Raw genomic sequence first — 16,299 nt, 5'->3', positions numbered from 1 at the left:
CAAACCCTATTTGTGATTCGGTAATAGGTTACAGAATCACAAATAGGCCCTTTGTGATTCCAAAATTCGTTTTCAGTCGCAAATGGCCCAATTCTGCGAATCGGACCATTTACGACTAATAAAAAGATTTGTACATCTGGCCCTATATGTGTTTATCTCCTTAGTGAATTCCATAGCTAACTCAATAAATGACAGCTGCTCCTCTGCAAAACCAACCCCATAACATTTCCCAAGGTAAGCCTAGTTTTCATCTCATTGTTGTACCCCTCTCAGTGAGTGAGTGACTCCATGGCTATGCTGTAGGCAGGTGGTTAAAGGGGGTTGTTTCTGCTGTCTGAGTCCTACAATAGAGACTCCTATGATACTTTTGATGGTAGCAAAAGAAGATAGTTGCACCCACAGCACAAGTAGCTAAAACTATTATGAGCTTTGCTTCAGAGACATATTATAAGCCAACAACCTTTTGCTAACCCAGTTGCCAGAAGCAGCTTTTAGATATTCCATATTCTATGCCACTCTAAAAACGAATATTTTGGCTAATGTCAGCTAACATCATTTAACCTTCTTCTATGCTAGCCTTAGGTTCTAGCCCTTTCTCAGATAGCTGATGTTCTCACCCGTCAGTAAACCATGTGGCTTACCTAACTTGAACTATTACAATTCTTCAAAGCCTCCTCATCTAATACTATCTCAAACGACCTTACTTAATTTCCAATTGCAATCTTACCTTAGGTACAACCCATGTCCACTTTTAGTCAAACAAAAATCACCTTGTTAATATTCCTATTTTTCAGCCAACCACTGGTTTGCCCTCAATTTCAGTCTTCTGTTGATATGATATGTCAGCCTCCTAAAATACCCGAGCTCAATAGTTATTAACCTTTTGATTTCTGTGGTCCCCAACTGAATCATTAATGAAATTAAGCGACCTCCACTGAGTCAATATTGGAAGCTTGGCACTTCCAGTCTTAGCAATTTTCATGATTTGGATCTCAATACAATACACAAAAATACAAAAATAAGTATACACAAACAAATGCTCAAATATTAAAATATTTGGTGTAGTTAACAATAAAATATAGAAACAAATGAAAATGTTCAATGTTGCTTCTTTATTTGTATGTACTTTATTACATGTAATTGATTATTTTTTTAATTATTTAGTTTTGTATAACAGTCACAGACCCCAGGGGTGCCTGAACCACCGGTTAAGAACCACTGCTGTAGGTAATTCCATATATTAGTTATCTTTTACATAACCTCATTGTATAACAGGCATTACCTGATCCCATACAATAATGACCAAAACAAAAGGCATATTTCAATCTCTTAAATAGCCTTAATCCTGAGCTCAACCATTGCTTAAAAATATATCAACCCGAGCTGCAGCCTACAAATATCTCTAGCCTCATGCTCTCACACTGTATCTCACATCTCCTATGATTAACCAATACATGCTCCTGCAATTATAAAATCTCATTGCTGAGCCCTTTACTGATACCCCCATAAGTGCTTGAATCTATCATTCCTACTCACATAGTTCAACTCCTTTCTGAGGTACTGCTAAATCGCAGCTCAGTTAGCTATCCTCTGAACCCAGTATGCCCCTGCACTAATGAGTAGCTCAACCTCACTGACTAAATCCATTCACCATCGCCGTGAAATAGGTAAATCCCAACTATGGTTGCTAGCCACCTGCTCCAAGGTACATTACCTAATATCATGTATCTTATTCTTTGTGCCCCACTTGGCAGATCACTTTAAACAACCAAAATCAGACCCCTTGAATAAACCCATATCATATCTTAGTCTTTCATATTGAATGGCTCCATATTGCAAACCAGTCTTTGAAACCCTTTGCTTTACAGTAACCCCATAATGAAAACTTCATGAGTACTACTCTTTCCCCGTGGCTAATCCTACATTTCACTACTTTAGTTAAACCTGTATGATTAAACATCAAGTATCCAGAAGTCATGTTTCATTTTTCCATAGGTAACCATTTGGTATTGCCATCTTTATCCATATTCTATATCTCTGCTCACCCTAACGAACTTTGCATTTAATTCAAACATACCTGCTTTAACATATCATTTAACAGGATAAAAATAAACTTCAGCCCTTATTTGCTAATTCCAGTCCCTCTTAGATGACATCATACCCAATCCCTAAGCCTCCACCCCTTTGCTACCCTCCTTTGATCTGCTTTCGACTAAAAATAATACCCTTCCTCATGTGATGTAATCCTATATCATGTCACCACCTTGGCTAACCCCAAATTTCAGTTCACTTGCAGGTAAGTACCTTGTTGAACGTTCTATAGCGCTCCAGTGCCTCAGCCACCATTAGTAATCCACTCTGTCTCCTACATCTTTGCACCTACTGGAGTTACCTTCATCATTTTACAGGGGTTAACCAAAGTTTAGCCCACATCTAGCTGAAAATGCCCGAAGCCTCTCAGATAATTCCACAGCGATGTCTACCTACTCTCTCAGTTGGCTGTTTGCCCTTTCTCTTATGTCTTACTGTCGTTTAGCTAAACAGATATCTCGCGCTCTAAATCTCCAGTTACTGTGCCCTCTTAAGACCTTTCTGCTTGTCTGTAGTTGTAGCTTTCTTTGGCTAACTTTTGATTTAAACTCTAGACTCCCAGTGTCTTAACCGAGTGCTCCAGCTCCCCCATTTCTCCTTCCTGGCAAAACTCTCTTTTCTCTGCCTTCTTGGCCATCCGATTTCACAGCCCCTTATCTCACAGTGTACTAATGTTTTGTAAGTTGTATGCATTCAGGCATTTGTATGTCTTGAGACAGAAGTGCTATGCAAAACATCAAACAATACATAAGAACAACGTCAGTTGTGGGAGCTAAATAGAGTTAGATATGTGACAACCGAATTATTTCACAACAGTTTAGCCACCAAGGCTCTTACGTTTTTTAGACCCGGATCAATCTCGCAGACCTTTTTAAGTCCTTCTATGTTTCGGCCCCCCTTTGTTCTCTCATACCTTGCCCCCCTTCTCCAATCCCATATCTTTTCCCAGTGTCTCTGACAGTCTTCGTTCCTGGGGAACTCTCCCATACAACTCAACCCGCTAAATCCATTCCCGTACTTTGCCCTTTATCTCACCCCCCTTTAGCTAGCGGTATACTTGGGCTCCTCTTTGGGTAACCGGATATATAAGTCCCCTAGGTGTACTGTTGCTCTGGCCCCTTAACTCTTTCGACTTTCTACCCTCCCCTGACTCCCCTTTGTCCCAGCTTAGAAGCTCGGCTCTCCCCATGGTCTGTCCCATCTCCTAGACCTTCATCAACCATGTTTTGCCCGGTTAATTTTGTCATTATTAACTTACTTAGCTAACCCCGCTACAGCTGCCGTGCATAACCCGCTTGTCTCGCCTCCTATCCCAGTCCAGGCTTTCCCCTGACCCCACTCCTTCTCCTACTCCCTAGTTTGCTCGCAGTCTCACACACATTGTCCCGGGCGAAACTCACTTGTCCAGGACAAAGTAGAGGTCGAAGGCCCCCGTGCATGATGTCTCGGGCTCCCCGCCCTCCTCCTCTGGTCTCCCCCCTGGGTCTTCCGCGCTCTGCCCGCAGCTCGGGGGCACAGATGCTACCAGCACTAGGAGGCACAGGGCGACTGCAGCGGCACCGGGACGCTGCAACCTTCGCCAGCCGGGACTCGCCATCCTCCGCCCGGGACAGGCAGTGAGACCCGGAGCAGAAGCACCGGATCCCGCACAGCGGAAAGGGATGAGGGGGACAGGAGGAGGAGGGGAAGGAAGAGATGAGGAAAATGGGAGGGGGTAGAAGACGGGACGAAGGAGGGAGAGAAAGGAGGGGGTGCGTGGTAAAAGGAGAGATGTGGGGAGGGACCATATGCTATGATGTCACCCTTGGGGGTGTCCTGACTCCTCGCCCTGTGCCGACCCCTCCCTTCATAGAAAGCAGAGGCCGATTGGTCAAGACCCCGCGGACCATCTGCGGCTGCTTGCAGATGGGGTTTTTAAGGGATGTGTCCCGTAATATGCATTCCCAGTGCAAAACACGAGAAGGGTGTATGCCCGAAGTCGGGAATATCACCAAGTCACATTGCATTTTTAATAAAGGAGAGTGGGAGTGTCTCACCAGGGCTGTGGCCAGGAAGTTGCTAGTCTCTGCCCTACTCGCCAGACGTTACGAGGAGAAGCATCTAGCCGTGCTTCTCGGAGGTCACGGCAAATATAATCTCATCTCTGGTCCCTTGTGCTGTCTTTCAGAGCTACGAAGAGGTGAAACTTGGTCCTTTTCCCGTGGTATGTGAAAAAAAACATGTCAAAACACTGGTCCGTGAGTTGTGTAAAGTGAAGAACTTAAACTTTAGCCTTTTGCGGGAAATGCATGGCAGTTCTGGTCTCATGAGAAGTGAGGAGGTGACAACACTGCCCAGTGCTAAAAGAAAGACCTCAAGCGTGAGGAGAACCAGATCCATGATCCTTTGAGGTAGGAGGCTGTGCATGTCAAGCCTGTCCCTCTGAGGTGTGAAGAGGAGAAATGCCGGTTCGGTGGATGTAAGGATGCGCCCGGCCTCTGTCCACTCTGGTGTGAGGAGGGGAGTCTCAGCTTTGACGTGTGAGGAGACTTTTAGCTCTCGTCTGTCAAATCACTCGGAGGATAATCTTAGTTGCTCCAATGGTGATAAGGTGAGATTCTATGAATTAAAATTCTGAGGATATGATATGGAGACTCAATTTTAGGCGATCATTACAAGTGATGCAATTTCACCCAAAGCAATATCTCTAGGTAGAATTATCCCACTGGTGATTAAAAGTACTGCTGGGCTCAGAATTACTTGGTCTGGAAAATTCAGACCCAACAATTCTGGGCCTGGAGACACTGGGCTTGTCTTTACTGCTGCAGAGGCAGGGCTGCTGGCAGGAACTCACCCCACCCCTTGCAGTATTGGGAGAGCAGATAATGCTCCCCTCGGTAAGACAGACACCTGTCCTGACCACCCATGTGCCTCATCTCATTGTAACGCCCCACATTCCTCCCACTAACACTTCCCGCCTCCTCAGAGTAGGCAGAAAATGTCCGCTGTGTTCTCCCGTAATGAAGAAAAATGCATGGGAAAGGACCCAGTATTTCCCAGTATCTGCAGTTTTCCTCATTCTCGGTAGAAAACTCAGAATAGCAGAACGTTCAAATGGTGATGTCTGCCAGGTATTTTTTAATTTTTTTTATAAAGAACTTTATTGATTTTGAGGACAGGTGAAGGAAAATAACACGCATAAAAAGATAAACAATAAGAGGCATTAAATTGAAGCATTAGAGACGAATATTCTTCCAGATTCAAACAAGCCCTGCGGGCAATAGTAACAATTTACAGTTAAAGTTCCACTTGCAGATGTCTGCCAGGTATTAAGACTGCCACCCTGCCCCTCAAATCCACCTCTCAACCAAATTTCAGTCAACTCGTAATAAAGGCCTTAGACATGGTGCACACAAGTGTGAAGAGGGTAATTTCTTTTTGGAGTGTGTGAAGAAAATAATTACAGCTAAAATCCTCTGAAGTCGTGTGGATTATTTCAACTAAAATGCACAAAGTGCAAAAGAAACATCTGGATCACTGAGAATTGATCAGCAGAACTTTAACCCTAGTCCCACAGGATACAATGAGTAAAACGTCAGCTCCAGTTCCCACAGGTTGTGAGGAAATCTCGGCCCTGGACTTTTGTGGTGAACACAATCTTAGATGCAGTCCTAAGAGGTGTAAGGAGGCTGTGTTAGCACTTTTTTCCGTTGTTATTCTTCAATGTTGCCCCAGCCTCTCAATTTCCTAACCTTCCCATCTTCTCCTCTGCCTATCTGCCTCCCTGATCTGCACATATTGCGTTCCAAATGTTCAATAAATAAATTAAGGTACACCTATCTAGTCCACATTGGATGTCAAGTAGTGGCTCATCTTGCTACTCGGTCAATGTAAGAGGAAATGGTTGACATTGCGCACTCCATTCTGGGTTTACAGAGTGTGCAAGATTAAGGTATATTGTCCCAGTCTGTTTTACACAGTGGTAAGCCTGGAGAAGATGGCTTGTCTCAACCATTTACCAAGATAGCAAGTGGAGCCTCTAGGAGATTACAAGTTTCAGTCCATGATCACTATATGCACGAGGATGTGATGGCAAGCCTCAGTTCATGACCGCTATACGCCATGAAGTGATGGCAAGTCTGAGTCCATGACCACAATATATGTGAGACGTTGCCAGCAGGTCTCTGTCCATGATAACTATGTGCAAGAGGAGAAGATAGCAGGTCTACGTCCTTGATCAAAAAGTGTCAGAAAAAGAGACCTCAAGTTTAAGTCCATGATCACAATGTGTAAGGAGAAAAAAAGGCAAGTCTCAGACTTGGATCACAAGGTGCATGAGGGCTAGTGAGGGCCGGATTTAGAGTTTGGCAAACATGTTACTTCATCACAAACTTGACAGATATCCCGTCCACCATATTACGATTTCCATAGGATATAATGGGATTGTAATACAGCGAATGTGATATCCGTCATGTTTGTGATGGAGTAAGCCCATCCGCCGAACTCTAAATCATGCCCTGAGTCTCTTTCATGGACATCAGAGTGTGTGAGGAGATGGTAAGCCTCAGTCCATTATCACAGTGTGCATGAGGAGGAGACAGCTAGTCTCATCCGTGGATCAGCAAGTGTATGAAGAGGAGACAGTAAGTCTCACTTCTGGATCATGAGGAAGAGCTGGTGAGTGTCAGTCCTGGATCACAGAGTGCTTGAAGAGAATATGAAAAGACCAAGACCAGGTTCAGAAAGTGTATGAAAAGGAGACCTCAAGTATAAGTCCATGAACATAATGTGTAAGAAGAGGCAGAGCCTTTTCTAAGATAGCGCACTGGGCATGGACGGAGAGAAATTTGTCGCCCTTGCTGATGGTAGTGAATTAAATGAGGCAGCAGGGCATCCCTTTGGTGTTCACTGGTCAGTATCTGGAACTTGCCCCAAAACACAAACATCCCCCTCCCCCGCTCACCTTAATCACCGATAGATTAGCTGCCTAACAGAGATGATGGTTTTGTTGATGTGTGTAAATTGGGGTGAGAGGGTAAAGGGAGGGCAAGGAAGGGGGCTAAAGGGTTGTTAAAAACATTGCCTGTGTGTGATAATGAAGGACTTAAAACCATTTTAAACTGTCAAAGCAGACAGAAATGAACAGGTAGGGACAAGCATAAGGTTGGAGCAAGATGAGGAGGGTGCTGCTGTTGGCATAACCTTAGTGCACACAGCTCCATGTGCCCCTCAGGATATTGACGCCCTGGGCCTGAGGCCAGCTCGCCCATGCTAAAGGCTGGCCCCGAGAAGAGGAGAACACAAGGCTTAATTCTGGATCAGAACATAAAGTGTATAAGGAGGAAATGGCAAGTCTGAGTCCTGATCAGAAGTGTATGAAGAGGAGACAGCAAGTTTTCATTCTGGATCAGAACAAAACGTGCTTGAAAAAGAAATGGCAAGTATGAGACTGCCTGGACTGGAATGTCCATGAGACAGTCTCTCAGAGATGCTTGAACCTGTCAGAACAGAGAAGCTAAGGAAAGATGCTGCAGGACATTACTTCAGTGAGTGTGAAGGGATAGCGGAGCAGCACACCCAATGAAAGGGCGCAAGTGAAGGTAGCTCAACATGTACCCACTGAGGGTGGAGAGAAATGGTTCGGGATAGTGACCCATTCAGAGAGTGGCAGGAGAGGTGACACAACCTTTTACCTCGCAATGATGACGAGTGGCTTCACACATATGATGGGGCCTCCCACAGAATGTGATGTGTGGTACCGGAGCCCCCATTATCTCACTGATATCCTTTGTGTCTGGCCAGAATGGGGGGGGGGCTTAAAGGTTTAGTGGGCCCTGCAAGTTTAGGGGGACCCCGGTACCACATAGGTTGTAGTAACGTGAGTTACTCCACTGGTGATAACTGAACATACTTTCTCAGGGGCGTTCTGCTGCCACAGCTAAGAAGTTAGGAAGAGGTTGGCTGAGAATGCCCTCTTGGGGAAGGTGACCTGAGCTGGCTGAATACTCCTTAGAGGGGTGAGTCGAGCTGTCAGAGTATCTCTTCTCACAGTGCGTGACGCAGCCAGTTGCTCTCATTTCACAAGAGAGTGTAAACATGCATGACTGAAAATTAGGGTGACAAGAATTTTAAGGCCAAAAACCGGGACATTTCACAAAAAATAGTAGAAGGACTACAATTTTACTTCAAACGAGCGTACAGAATGACAGCGCTCATCAGCACATAATTACAGAAGAAGCACTACGAGCATTAACAAAATGCAAGTTTTAAAGCCAGTATAATGCCTGTTAATTAAATTGTTTTCTGGTAGCACCTGATAACTATTTCTATTTTGGAAAACAAACAAAAAAATCTCCACAGTTTACAGGTGACCCTCTCTATCCCTGGGACATGAGCTAAATTTTGTGAAATCTGCCGGGACAGCTGGTGAAAACCGGGACTATCCCGGCAAATCCGGGACACCTGGTCACCGTACTAAAAATATGCCACAGGGTGAGTCAGGTGAGAGGCAACGTGGGCTCTCGGGGTGTGACGTAACAAAGTTGATCTCAGCTGTTGGGAGCTGAGAGGACAGGTGTCAGGTTTGGGCGTGAAATGACATGTCAGCCGGCAGACTCCTCCCAGTTAAAAGTACTTTCAATCCATATCTCTATCGGATCACGCCGGTTTTTTGAGCAGGGGATACTCATACCATGGGAATACCAGATATTACGCAGCACCTGTGAAGAATAAAAGTACCTCAACTACGAGATGGCATATTTCCTTACCAGTGGCACCATGATTATGTGTACCCGATTTCAGCTGAGACGGTGACATTTCTGCTTGTGACGGGAGGGATACGCACTAACATAGTTTAGACTGTATGTAAAAAGCATATACCGCGAATTATGCATAATTATTGTGCATTGGTTTTCTCGTCTGAGCTGTGTCGCGTGACTAGAAAGCCTGATTCAGCAGCTCGTCTCGCGGTGGCATGCTCGCAGCAGCAGCCACTTTGGCATCTGTTGTCCTCGCTTACGGCTCCTATGTAGTCCTGACTGCTCTACATGTTGATATGGTACATTAAGAAAGGCTGCCGGACCCTCGGAGGCGAAGCATCGCCGTGAACAGGATCTTTTGAGGAACTGTCAGGCGGAAGCGATTCGGGGAGGGACCGAGCTTCCCTGCCACGTGTATGGTCCAAACCTCCAGGAACGAAACAGGCAAGAGCGCTGCCAAACTCTGACTAAAGCAGGCAGGGCTCGGGGATTTAAGAAGCAGACAGCGACGCCAGGATGGTTTCCCCCCGGCCCCGCAGAGCTCTGGTCGTCGCGTGCAGCCAGAGCATTGGCGCTGCCGTTTTCCAATAGGTGAGTCCGATCCGTTCAGCATCAGGAGCCCTACAATTGACCCAATCCCGACCCCATTCGCCAAAATTTAGGAGCCTAACGCAAACGTGAACTTTAAAGCTAAGCACTATTCTATGGAAAACGCACACTCTAGGCTTCTGGATCTGGGACGACTATAAAGAAGTAAGGCATGGGGTTTGAAGATATTTGGGAGCAGACAATACAAACACGAGCTTTCTGGAATGTGCTGTTTTAGACGCCTAAATGTCCTATTCGAAAGGCAAGGTTACTGACCAAGGTGGGGTGCTTGGCACACTATATGGACACAGCCCAAGCTCCTTGCGCAGTGATTACTGGTTATGGCCGGAGACAGCAGAAAAAGCAAGCACATCAAATGCAGTGTGCATGACTTCACCCTTAAAGTGTCAGGTACAATCACAAATGTCATAAATGTCTTAAATCACATTTGTCATAAATAAACTTACAGAGGAGATTGCTTACCACATTAATGTTAGACATGTGAGCCTTTGGGTGGTCTTAGCCCAAACATTTTTGCTTGCCTCCATTTTGCCTGGATTTTTGCTCTGTTTGCCTTAGGGCTCTATTAACTTTACCACTGCTAACCAGTGGTAAACTGCATGTGCTCACTCCCCTAAACATGGCTTGATTGGCACTTACCTGACTGGCATATTTAATTTATATATATGTCCCTTGTAGAGTGGCATAATATAATATCCAGGGCCAGTAAATTAAATGCTAGCAGTGAGCCTGCAACACTTATTGTGCCACCCACTTAAGTGGCACCTTAAAACTCATCCCAGGCCTGTAATTGAAGCCTGAAGGCAGTGTTCCACTGCCATGTCGACTTGCCATTTGAAACCCCTCACCAAGCCTTAAACTCCCCTTTTATTACATATGTCACCCCTAATGTAGGCCCTAAGCAGCCCATAGGGCAGGGTGCTGTGTAATTAAAAGGTAGAACATGTACTTTTCAGTTTTACATGTCCTAGTAATGAAAAACTCCCAAATTCATTTTCTCACTACTGAGAGGCCTACCCATACCATAGGTAACCATTGGGGATTCCTTATTAAAATAATGAGTTGTAATTCCTAAACCAGAGGTGGTAGATAGATCATGTTTGGTACCTATGAACTTGTAATGATAAACCCTCTTTAATGGTAAAGGAAGATTTATCATCACTAGTTTGAAAATGACACATTAAAAAAGTTGGCATTTTCCTGCCCTTAGCCCTCTCTGCCAGTAACCTGCCTTAGGTCACATGACTGAGTGTAACTGACAGTTTGGGCTTTTTGAATCCACCCCCGAAAAAGACACAATAGGGGGATTAGCAGAGCCTGAATGGGCCATTAACTGACTTGTTGAGGCGGGGGGGGAAGTGAGGGGGTTAAGCACAACCCCACTTGCAAATGAATAGGCTGGGCTCTTACACCACACAATAGGCTTAACAATCCTGTATTTTCAGTGCAGCCAGCTAGGAGCCAGGGAAGGAGAGGCAGGAAATTCCTGGAACTTCAGAGAACCCTTCCAGAAACTTTACCCAACTTCTAGGAACAGGGCACCAGGGTATAAAAAGAGGGCTCTCAGACCTGCTTCTCAGTTCACTACCGGACCTGTGGAAGGACTCTCAGAGGACTGCCTGCTTCTGAGACCTGCCGTGCACTCTGCCAGACCGCTGCTGTACCTGGAAGGACTCCTTTGCTGCCTGGAGCCTGCTTGGGACCTTCAGAGACCAGCCCTGCTGCAGAGCCCTGCATAACCTGCTACACCGTGGACTCCAGAAGTGACTCCAAGGGCTAATTCAACTGGTTGCCTGATTTGAGCTACATAGACATAACAGGTTCCCACCATCTTAAACCTGCACCTGGACCCAGCCTGAGTGAGTGTTGTACTCCCAAGAGGTATCCCTCTACTCCTGGCCCTTGATTGTGGTGCTAAAAGTACCAAGGTGGACATTTTCTAAAATTGAGGACCTGCTATTTTGAACCTTAAAATTTTAAAATTCAGAACTCTGGTTCTACTAATTGGATTCTCATGGTTTTGGTGTCAAATAATTTATTCACATTTTCCTTATCCTTCAAATTTGGTCTGAGATTTTTATTGTGTTGTGTTTTCACTGTATTGCTGTTTGTGTACTGAATAAATACTTAACACATTGCCTTTAAGTTTAGCTTAACTACTTTTTGTGCTTAGCTGCCCAGGGTTAAGCATGGGTTAATTTAGTGACTTTTTGTGGTTCACATTGTAAGGGATTGTTGCTGTTGCTTGACCAGGGTTCACACCCCAGTCAACCAACACCCCAATTTCTCACAATTACCTTAAGCAATTTGGATGATGCATCTATGAAAGTTATTTTTTATTGGTTTATGTATGTTATTTAATAAGGTTATGCTTTGGGGTATTGCTACTTCTTGGTGTTAATATTGTGCGGTCATAAGCATTGCACTTGGTGTGCAAGTTGTAGGTTGCATGACTGTTGTGTGAGTTATACTTTGTAGTAATAACCATAACTTCCACATTTCAGTGGATTTTAGATTTGATTTTGTATCCATTAACTTAACTTTAACTGTGTTTTTAAGTGAAATTCAGATATCTTTAAACACTTACCTTAGGGTGATATAGCTAATCCTAACCGTAACTGTAGTTTTTGTAGTGAATTGCTGATTTTTTTAGATGATATACTAGGTCACACTGCTATGAAAGTATATCCTACCTTGTTGGGCATCGCCTCTGACCAGGGGTTTTCAGCGCATCTGAGCATTTTGGAGTTTTTTGATGATATAACACATTGACAAGTTCGCTGCATTCAACCCTCAGTAGGTGGCCAACACCCCCTGCACATGGCCTTCAACTGCACACAACTTCAACTCTCTGGATTGCCAATTCCAGCTGTGCACATAGCCTTCAGCTGAGTGCAGAAACGGAATTGACCACAGCGCTGGGCTTCCTACCAGGGCTGGTGGTCAAACCTTTTTGGACAGGTGCGGCTTGACTGCAGGGTGTAGCCTACAGCCACCAAGCCTGCCTCTGCTCCTAACTCTCCATGGGTGCCCCCTTCAGCTGTGCACAGCTGGGATAACAAGGCCTGGACTCCAGCAAAGACTTGCACCCAGACCTCCCCAGTCAAATCATTCTTGTACCATTGATCGATTTTCCCATCTGCAGTACCAAAATGGCTGAGTGCAGAAACATTTCCTGGAGATCTGAATATTTTTTCAATGTAGGAGCCATGGCACTCCGTGGTCCTAGCAACCTTGGTGCTCTGCAAAGTAACAGTGCAGATAACGCTTAAAGATATCTTCTTCATGCCCAAGGCAAGCACTTTTTTAATGCTAATCCTTTTAAAACAACTGAAAGGATTTTGCCTAAAAACGGAAAAAACACAATCTTGTGTAAAGTTCTACCTTCATGCCAAAATTGCTGTAATTCGGTCCTGCCATTTTTTTCTGTATATAAGAACAAATATTAGGAAGGCATCACATTTTTTGCTTTCTTAAACATATTGGTGCAGTTCGATCAATCTGCACAAAACGTAAAAAAAAGTCATCCACTTTGGGTCCTCCATGGCACGTTTCATGCAGGTCCACCAATGGGGTGGGGCGGGGGGGTGGGAAGGAACGGGTCCCCAAAGTTTACCATATGGTGTTGCAATGCCCTTTGATTGAACAATAGTGGTAAAGGGCGTGGATACTCTGGCCTAGATTACAGTGAGACCACTGGATCCTAGCCCAGTGGCATGTCTGCTGGGTAAATAGCCCTGGTATATGAAGACTAAGGGCCATATTTATACTTTTTGACGCACAACTGCGCCAACGCAGTTGTGCGTCAAAAATGTTAACGCCGGCTAACGCCATTCCAAAGCGCCACGCGGGCGCCTTATTTATGGAATGACGTTAGCCGGCGGAGCTGACTGGTGTGCGTAAAAAAAAATGACCCACACCAGGCAGCGCCGGCGTAGGGGAAAATGGAGCTTGGACGTCAAAAAATGGGGCAAGTCGGTCTGAGGCAAAAAATCTGCCTCAACCCGAGTTGCGCCATTTTTTTTGACCCCCACCCTCTATTGACATGACTCCTGTCTTAGCAAAGACAGGAGTCATGCCCCCTTGCCCAATGGCCATGCCCAGGGGACTTCTGTCCCCTGGGCATGGTCATTGGGCATAGTGGCATGTAGGGGGGCACAAATCAGGCCCCCCTATGCCACAATAAAATTTTTAAAAAAATACTTACCTGATCTTACCTTAAGTTCCCTGGGATGGGTCCCTCCATACTTGGGCGTCCTCCTGGGGTGGGCAAGGGTGGCAGGGGGTGTCCCTGGGGGCATGGGAGGGCACCTCTGGGCTCCTTTCGAGCCCACAGGTCCCTTAACGCCTGCCATGACCAGGTGTTAAGAAATGACGCAAAAGCGGCTGGACGTAATTTTTTTTGACCCGCCCACTCCCGTGCGCCATTTTTGCACGGGAGTTTGAATAAGGCGCACATGCCTTGGAGTCATTTTTTAGACGGGAACGCCTACCTTGCATATCATTAACGCAAGGTAGGTGTCCACGCTAAAAAATGACGCAAACTCCAAGATCTTTGGCGCTAGACGGGTCTAACGCCAAAGTATAAATATGGAGTTAGCTTTGCGTCGGATTTGCGTAAAAAAAAACATCGCAATTCCGGCGCAAACAGAGTATAAATATGCCCCTAAATATCTGTCAAAATGTAATGACCTTGCCCTGGTGCTACTGAAACAATGAATAGCCATGTTATGAAAATCAGCCTGCCCCCAAAAGCGGTTTTCAGGTTGGGCGATCTGAAAGGTAGACAACCTCAGAGTCAAATGCCTTAACAGAGTTACACCGAAGTACAAGACGCGGTGGTGGGGGAGTGACATGGGATACTTACCTAACCGAAAATGAGACAAGGTCTTAAACAGCACCACACTGAGGAGTACAATCGGATACAGAGGCACTTTAGTCTCCATATTTTTTTAATCGTACAGACCTGTGGGAGGTGAACAGCACTGTAAAGGCCCGGAGCTTTGCACAGGGGATGGACACCAGGAAGGACAGTACTGAAATTGTATGTGACCTTCCCGTAATTTGCTACGTACACATCTGTAAAAAATTACTACGAGCCACACATGGTAGTTACTTGCTACCTATTAGGAGGGGCATAAAGGGTCAGTCTTGTTATGTTTGTTACAGGTAATCACTAAGTTTTGCTTCGAAATGTTCAATGTTCAAAACCCATTAGATGTATGGAGCAAACTTGCAACCCGTATGTGGGCACTAGCACAAAGGCATGAATATGGGGACTGGGATATCTATATCTATATATATATATATATATATATATATATATATATATATATATATATATATATATATATATATAAAATTCACTCAAAAAACAAAAGTTACAGGGACGTTATAGTTAGGTTCGGAATTTACTTGTGCAAAACCATAGAAATTCAGCTGTTATAGTTAAGAGTTCTTTCAAGTAGCTGTAACTCGTGCCCTTATGTAACTATAACTCACGCCGTTGCTATGCACAGTTTTCTTATCAACAATGTTATTGCAAACAATGCAATTATATCAAAGATGCCATAAAAGATCTCATCAATGACATAATATGTGGCGTAATTAGTTGTGCATAGCGAGTTAAAGTTACCTTAGGGCGCACGTTATAGTTACTTGAAAGAACTCTAACTGCTGAATTTCTATGGTTTTGTATGAGTAAATTCAGAACCCAACTATAACGTCCCTGTAACCTTTGATTTTTTCAGTGAATTAATATGTTTTTTTACCGTAAGGTTATTTTAATTAATATAAGTTATTCCAACCCCCTGCAGGGGTTGGTAGCAAGGCCTGGCCTTGCAGGAAGGCCTTGCAGCCAAGTCCTTTTAACCACCCAACCCCGTGACATGCATGGCCTTTGGCAGCTCCGGTTGGTGTCCGTGGGTGCCTGAGTGTCTGAGTGATCTGAAAGTGGGTCTGTGAGTCTATGAGTGGGTCTGAGTAGGTGTATGAGTGTCTAAGTGGGTGTGTGAGTGGAAGCATGAGCCTCTGAGTGCATGTATGAGTGAATGAATTAGTGTATGAGTGAGCCTGTGGTTTTTCTTTCAAATTTTTCTATATTCATGAATATTTTGCAAAGAAATTTTGGAAATTCACGAACATTCGGGAATTTTCACGAATATTGTGCGCTGTGATTCAAAATTATGTTAAATCTATAATTTGCCTCTAAAGCACACCTATATCACACCCTGGGGTCACGGTACCTTCACTTTACCCCTTATGCCACTTTCAGTTTCAGTTTTCACCCCTGGGCACTGTGTCCCGTGAAATAAAATGGCAGTTAAAACTTTCTATTCAGCTTGCAGTCAGCCAATTGCAGCGCTTCTTTTCACAAGCAGCTTCACAAAAATTTGCACATTTTGCAATTAATAGCGGCCAGAGATATGCAAATTTATTTGCCCTCAAATATTTCCTAAACTACTGAATGGATTTACACCAATAAACAAAAACACAATCCGCATAACTGCAGCTAGCTTTCTTACAAATTTGGTGTAATCCCGTCCAGTGGTTTGGGCTGTTGACGTGTTGACAGGTCCTATGGGAAATAACTTAGGAAACATGAGCCCCCTCATTCTTGGCCCCCGCTTGTATGTAGATTCGTCAAACAGTGACAAGGATATAGGCAAGTCAAAAAACGCTTTTTCTATGGAAACATGGTCCTAACTATAACTAGGTACTGGAGACTGCCAGTAGGTGATATAAAAAAAAAAATATATATATATATATATATATATAAAACCATATTACCTATTGGCAGTCACCAGTAGGTAGTTATAGTTAGTCCCAAAATACTTTTTCACCATTTTACGTCAATGGTATT

General features: G+C 44.5%; 1 protein-coding gene and 1 long non-coding RNA gene across 2 annotated transcripts in view; one reads left to right on the top strand and one right to left on the bottom strand.

The window, feature by feature from the left end:
- Positions 1–3,883, bottom strand: part of ANTXRL (ANTXR like) — a 309,598-nt gene extending 305,715 nt beyond the window's left edge. The window contains exon 1 of the mRNA XM_069240900.1: positions 3,492–3,883. Within this exon, the coding sequence (XP_069097001.1) occupies positions 3,492–3,688 (197 nt within the window). The 5' untranslated portion in view covers positions 3,689–3,883. The remainder of the gene's footprint in view (positions 1–3,491) is intronic.
- Positions 3,884–8,753: 4,870 nt separating this feature from the next.
- The window catches only part of LOC138300960 (uncharacterized), an 82,647-nt gene continuing 75,101 nt past the window's right edge, over positions 8,754–16,299 (top strand). Inside the window, exon 1 of the long non-coding RNA XR_011205046.1 lies at positions 8,754–9,419. This is a non-coding gene — a long non-coding RNA (uncharacterized lncRNA). The remainder of the gene's footprint in view (positions 9,420–16,299) is intronic.

This window comes from Pleurodeles waltl, chromosome 6, assembly GCF_031143425.1.
Source record: "Pleurodeles waltl isolate 20211129_DDA chromosome 6, aPleWal1.hap1.20221129, whole genome shotgun sequence".
NCBI lineage: Eukaryota > Metazoa > Chordata > Amphibia > Caudata > Salamandridae > Pleurodeles > Pleurodeles waltl.
Note: the sequence above shows the minus strand (reverse complement) of the source record. Positions and strands in the feature narration are given on the sequence as shown.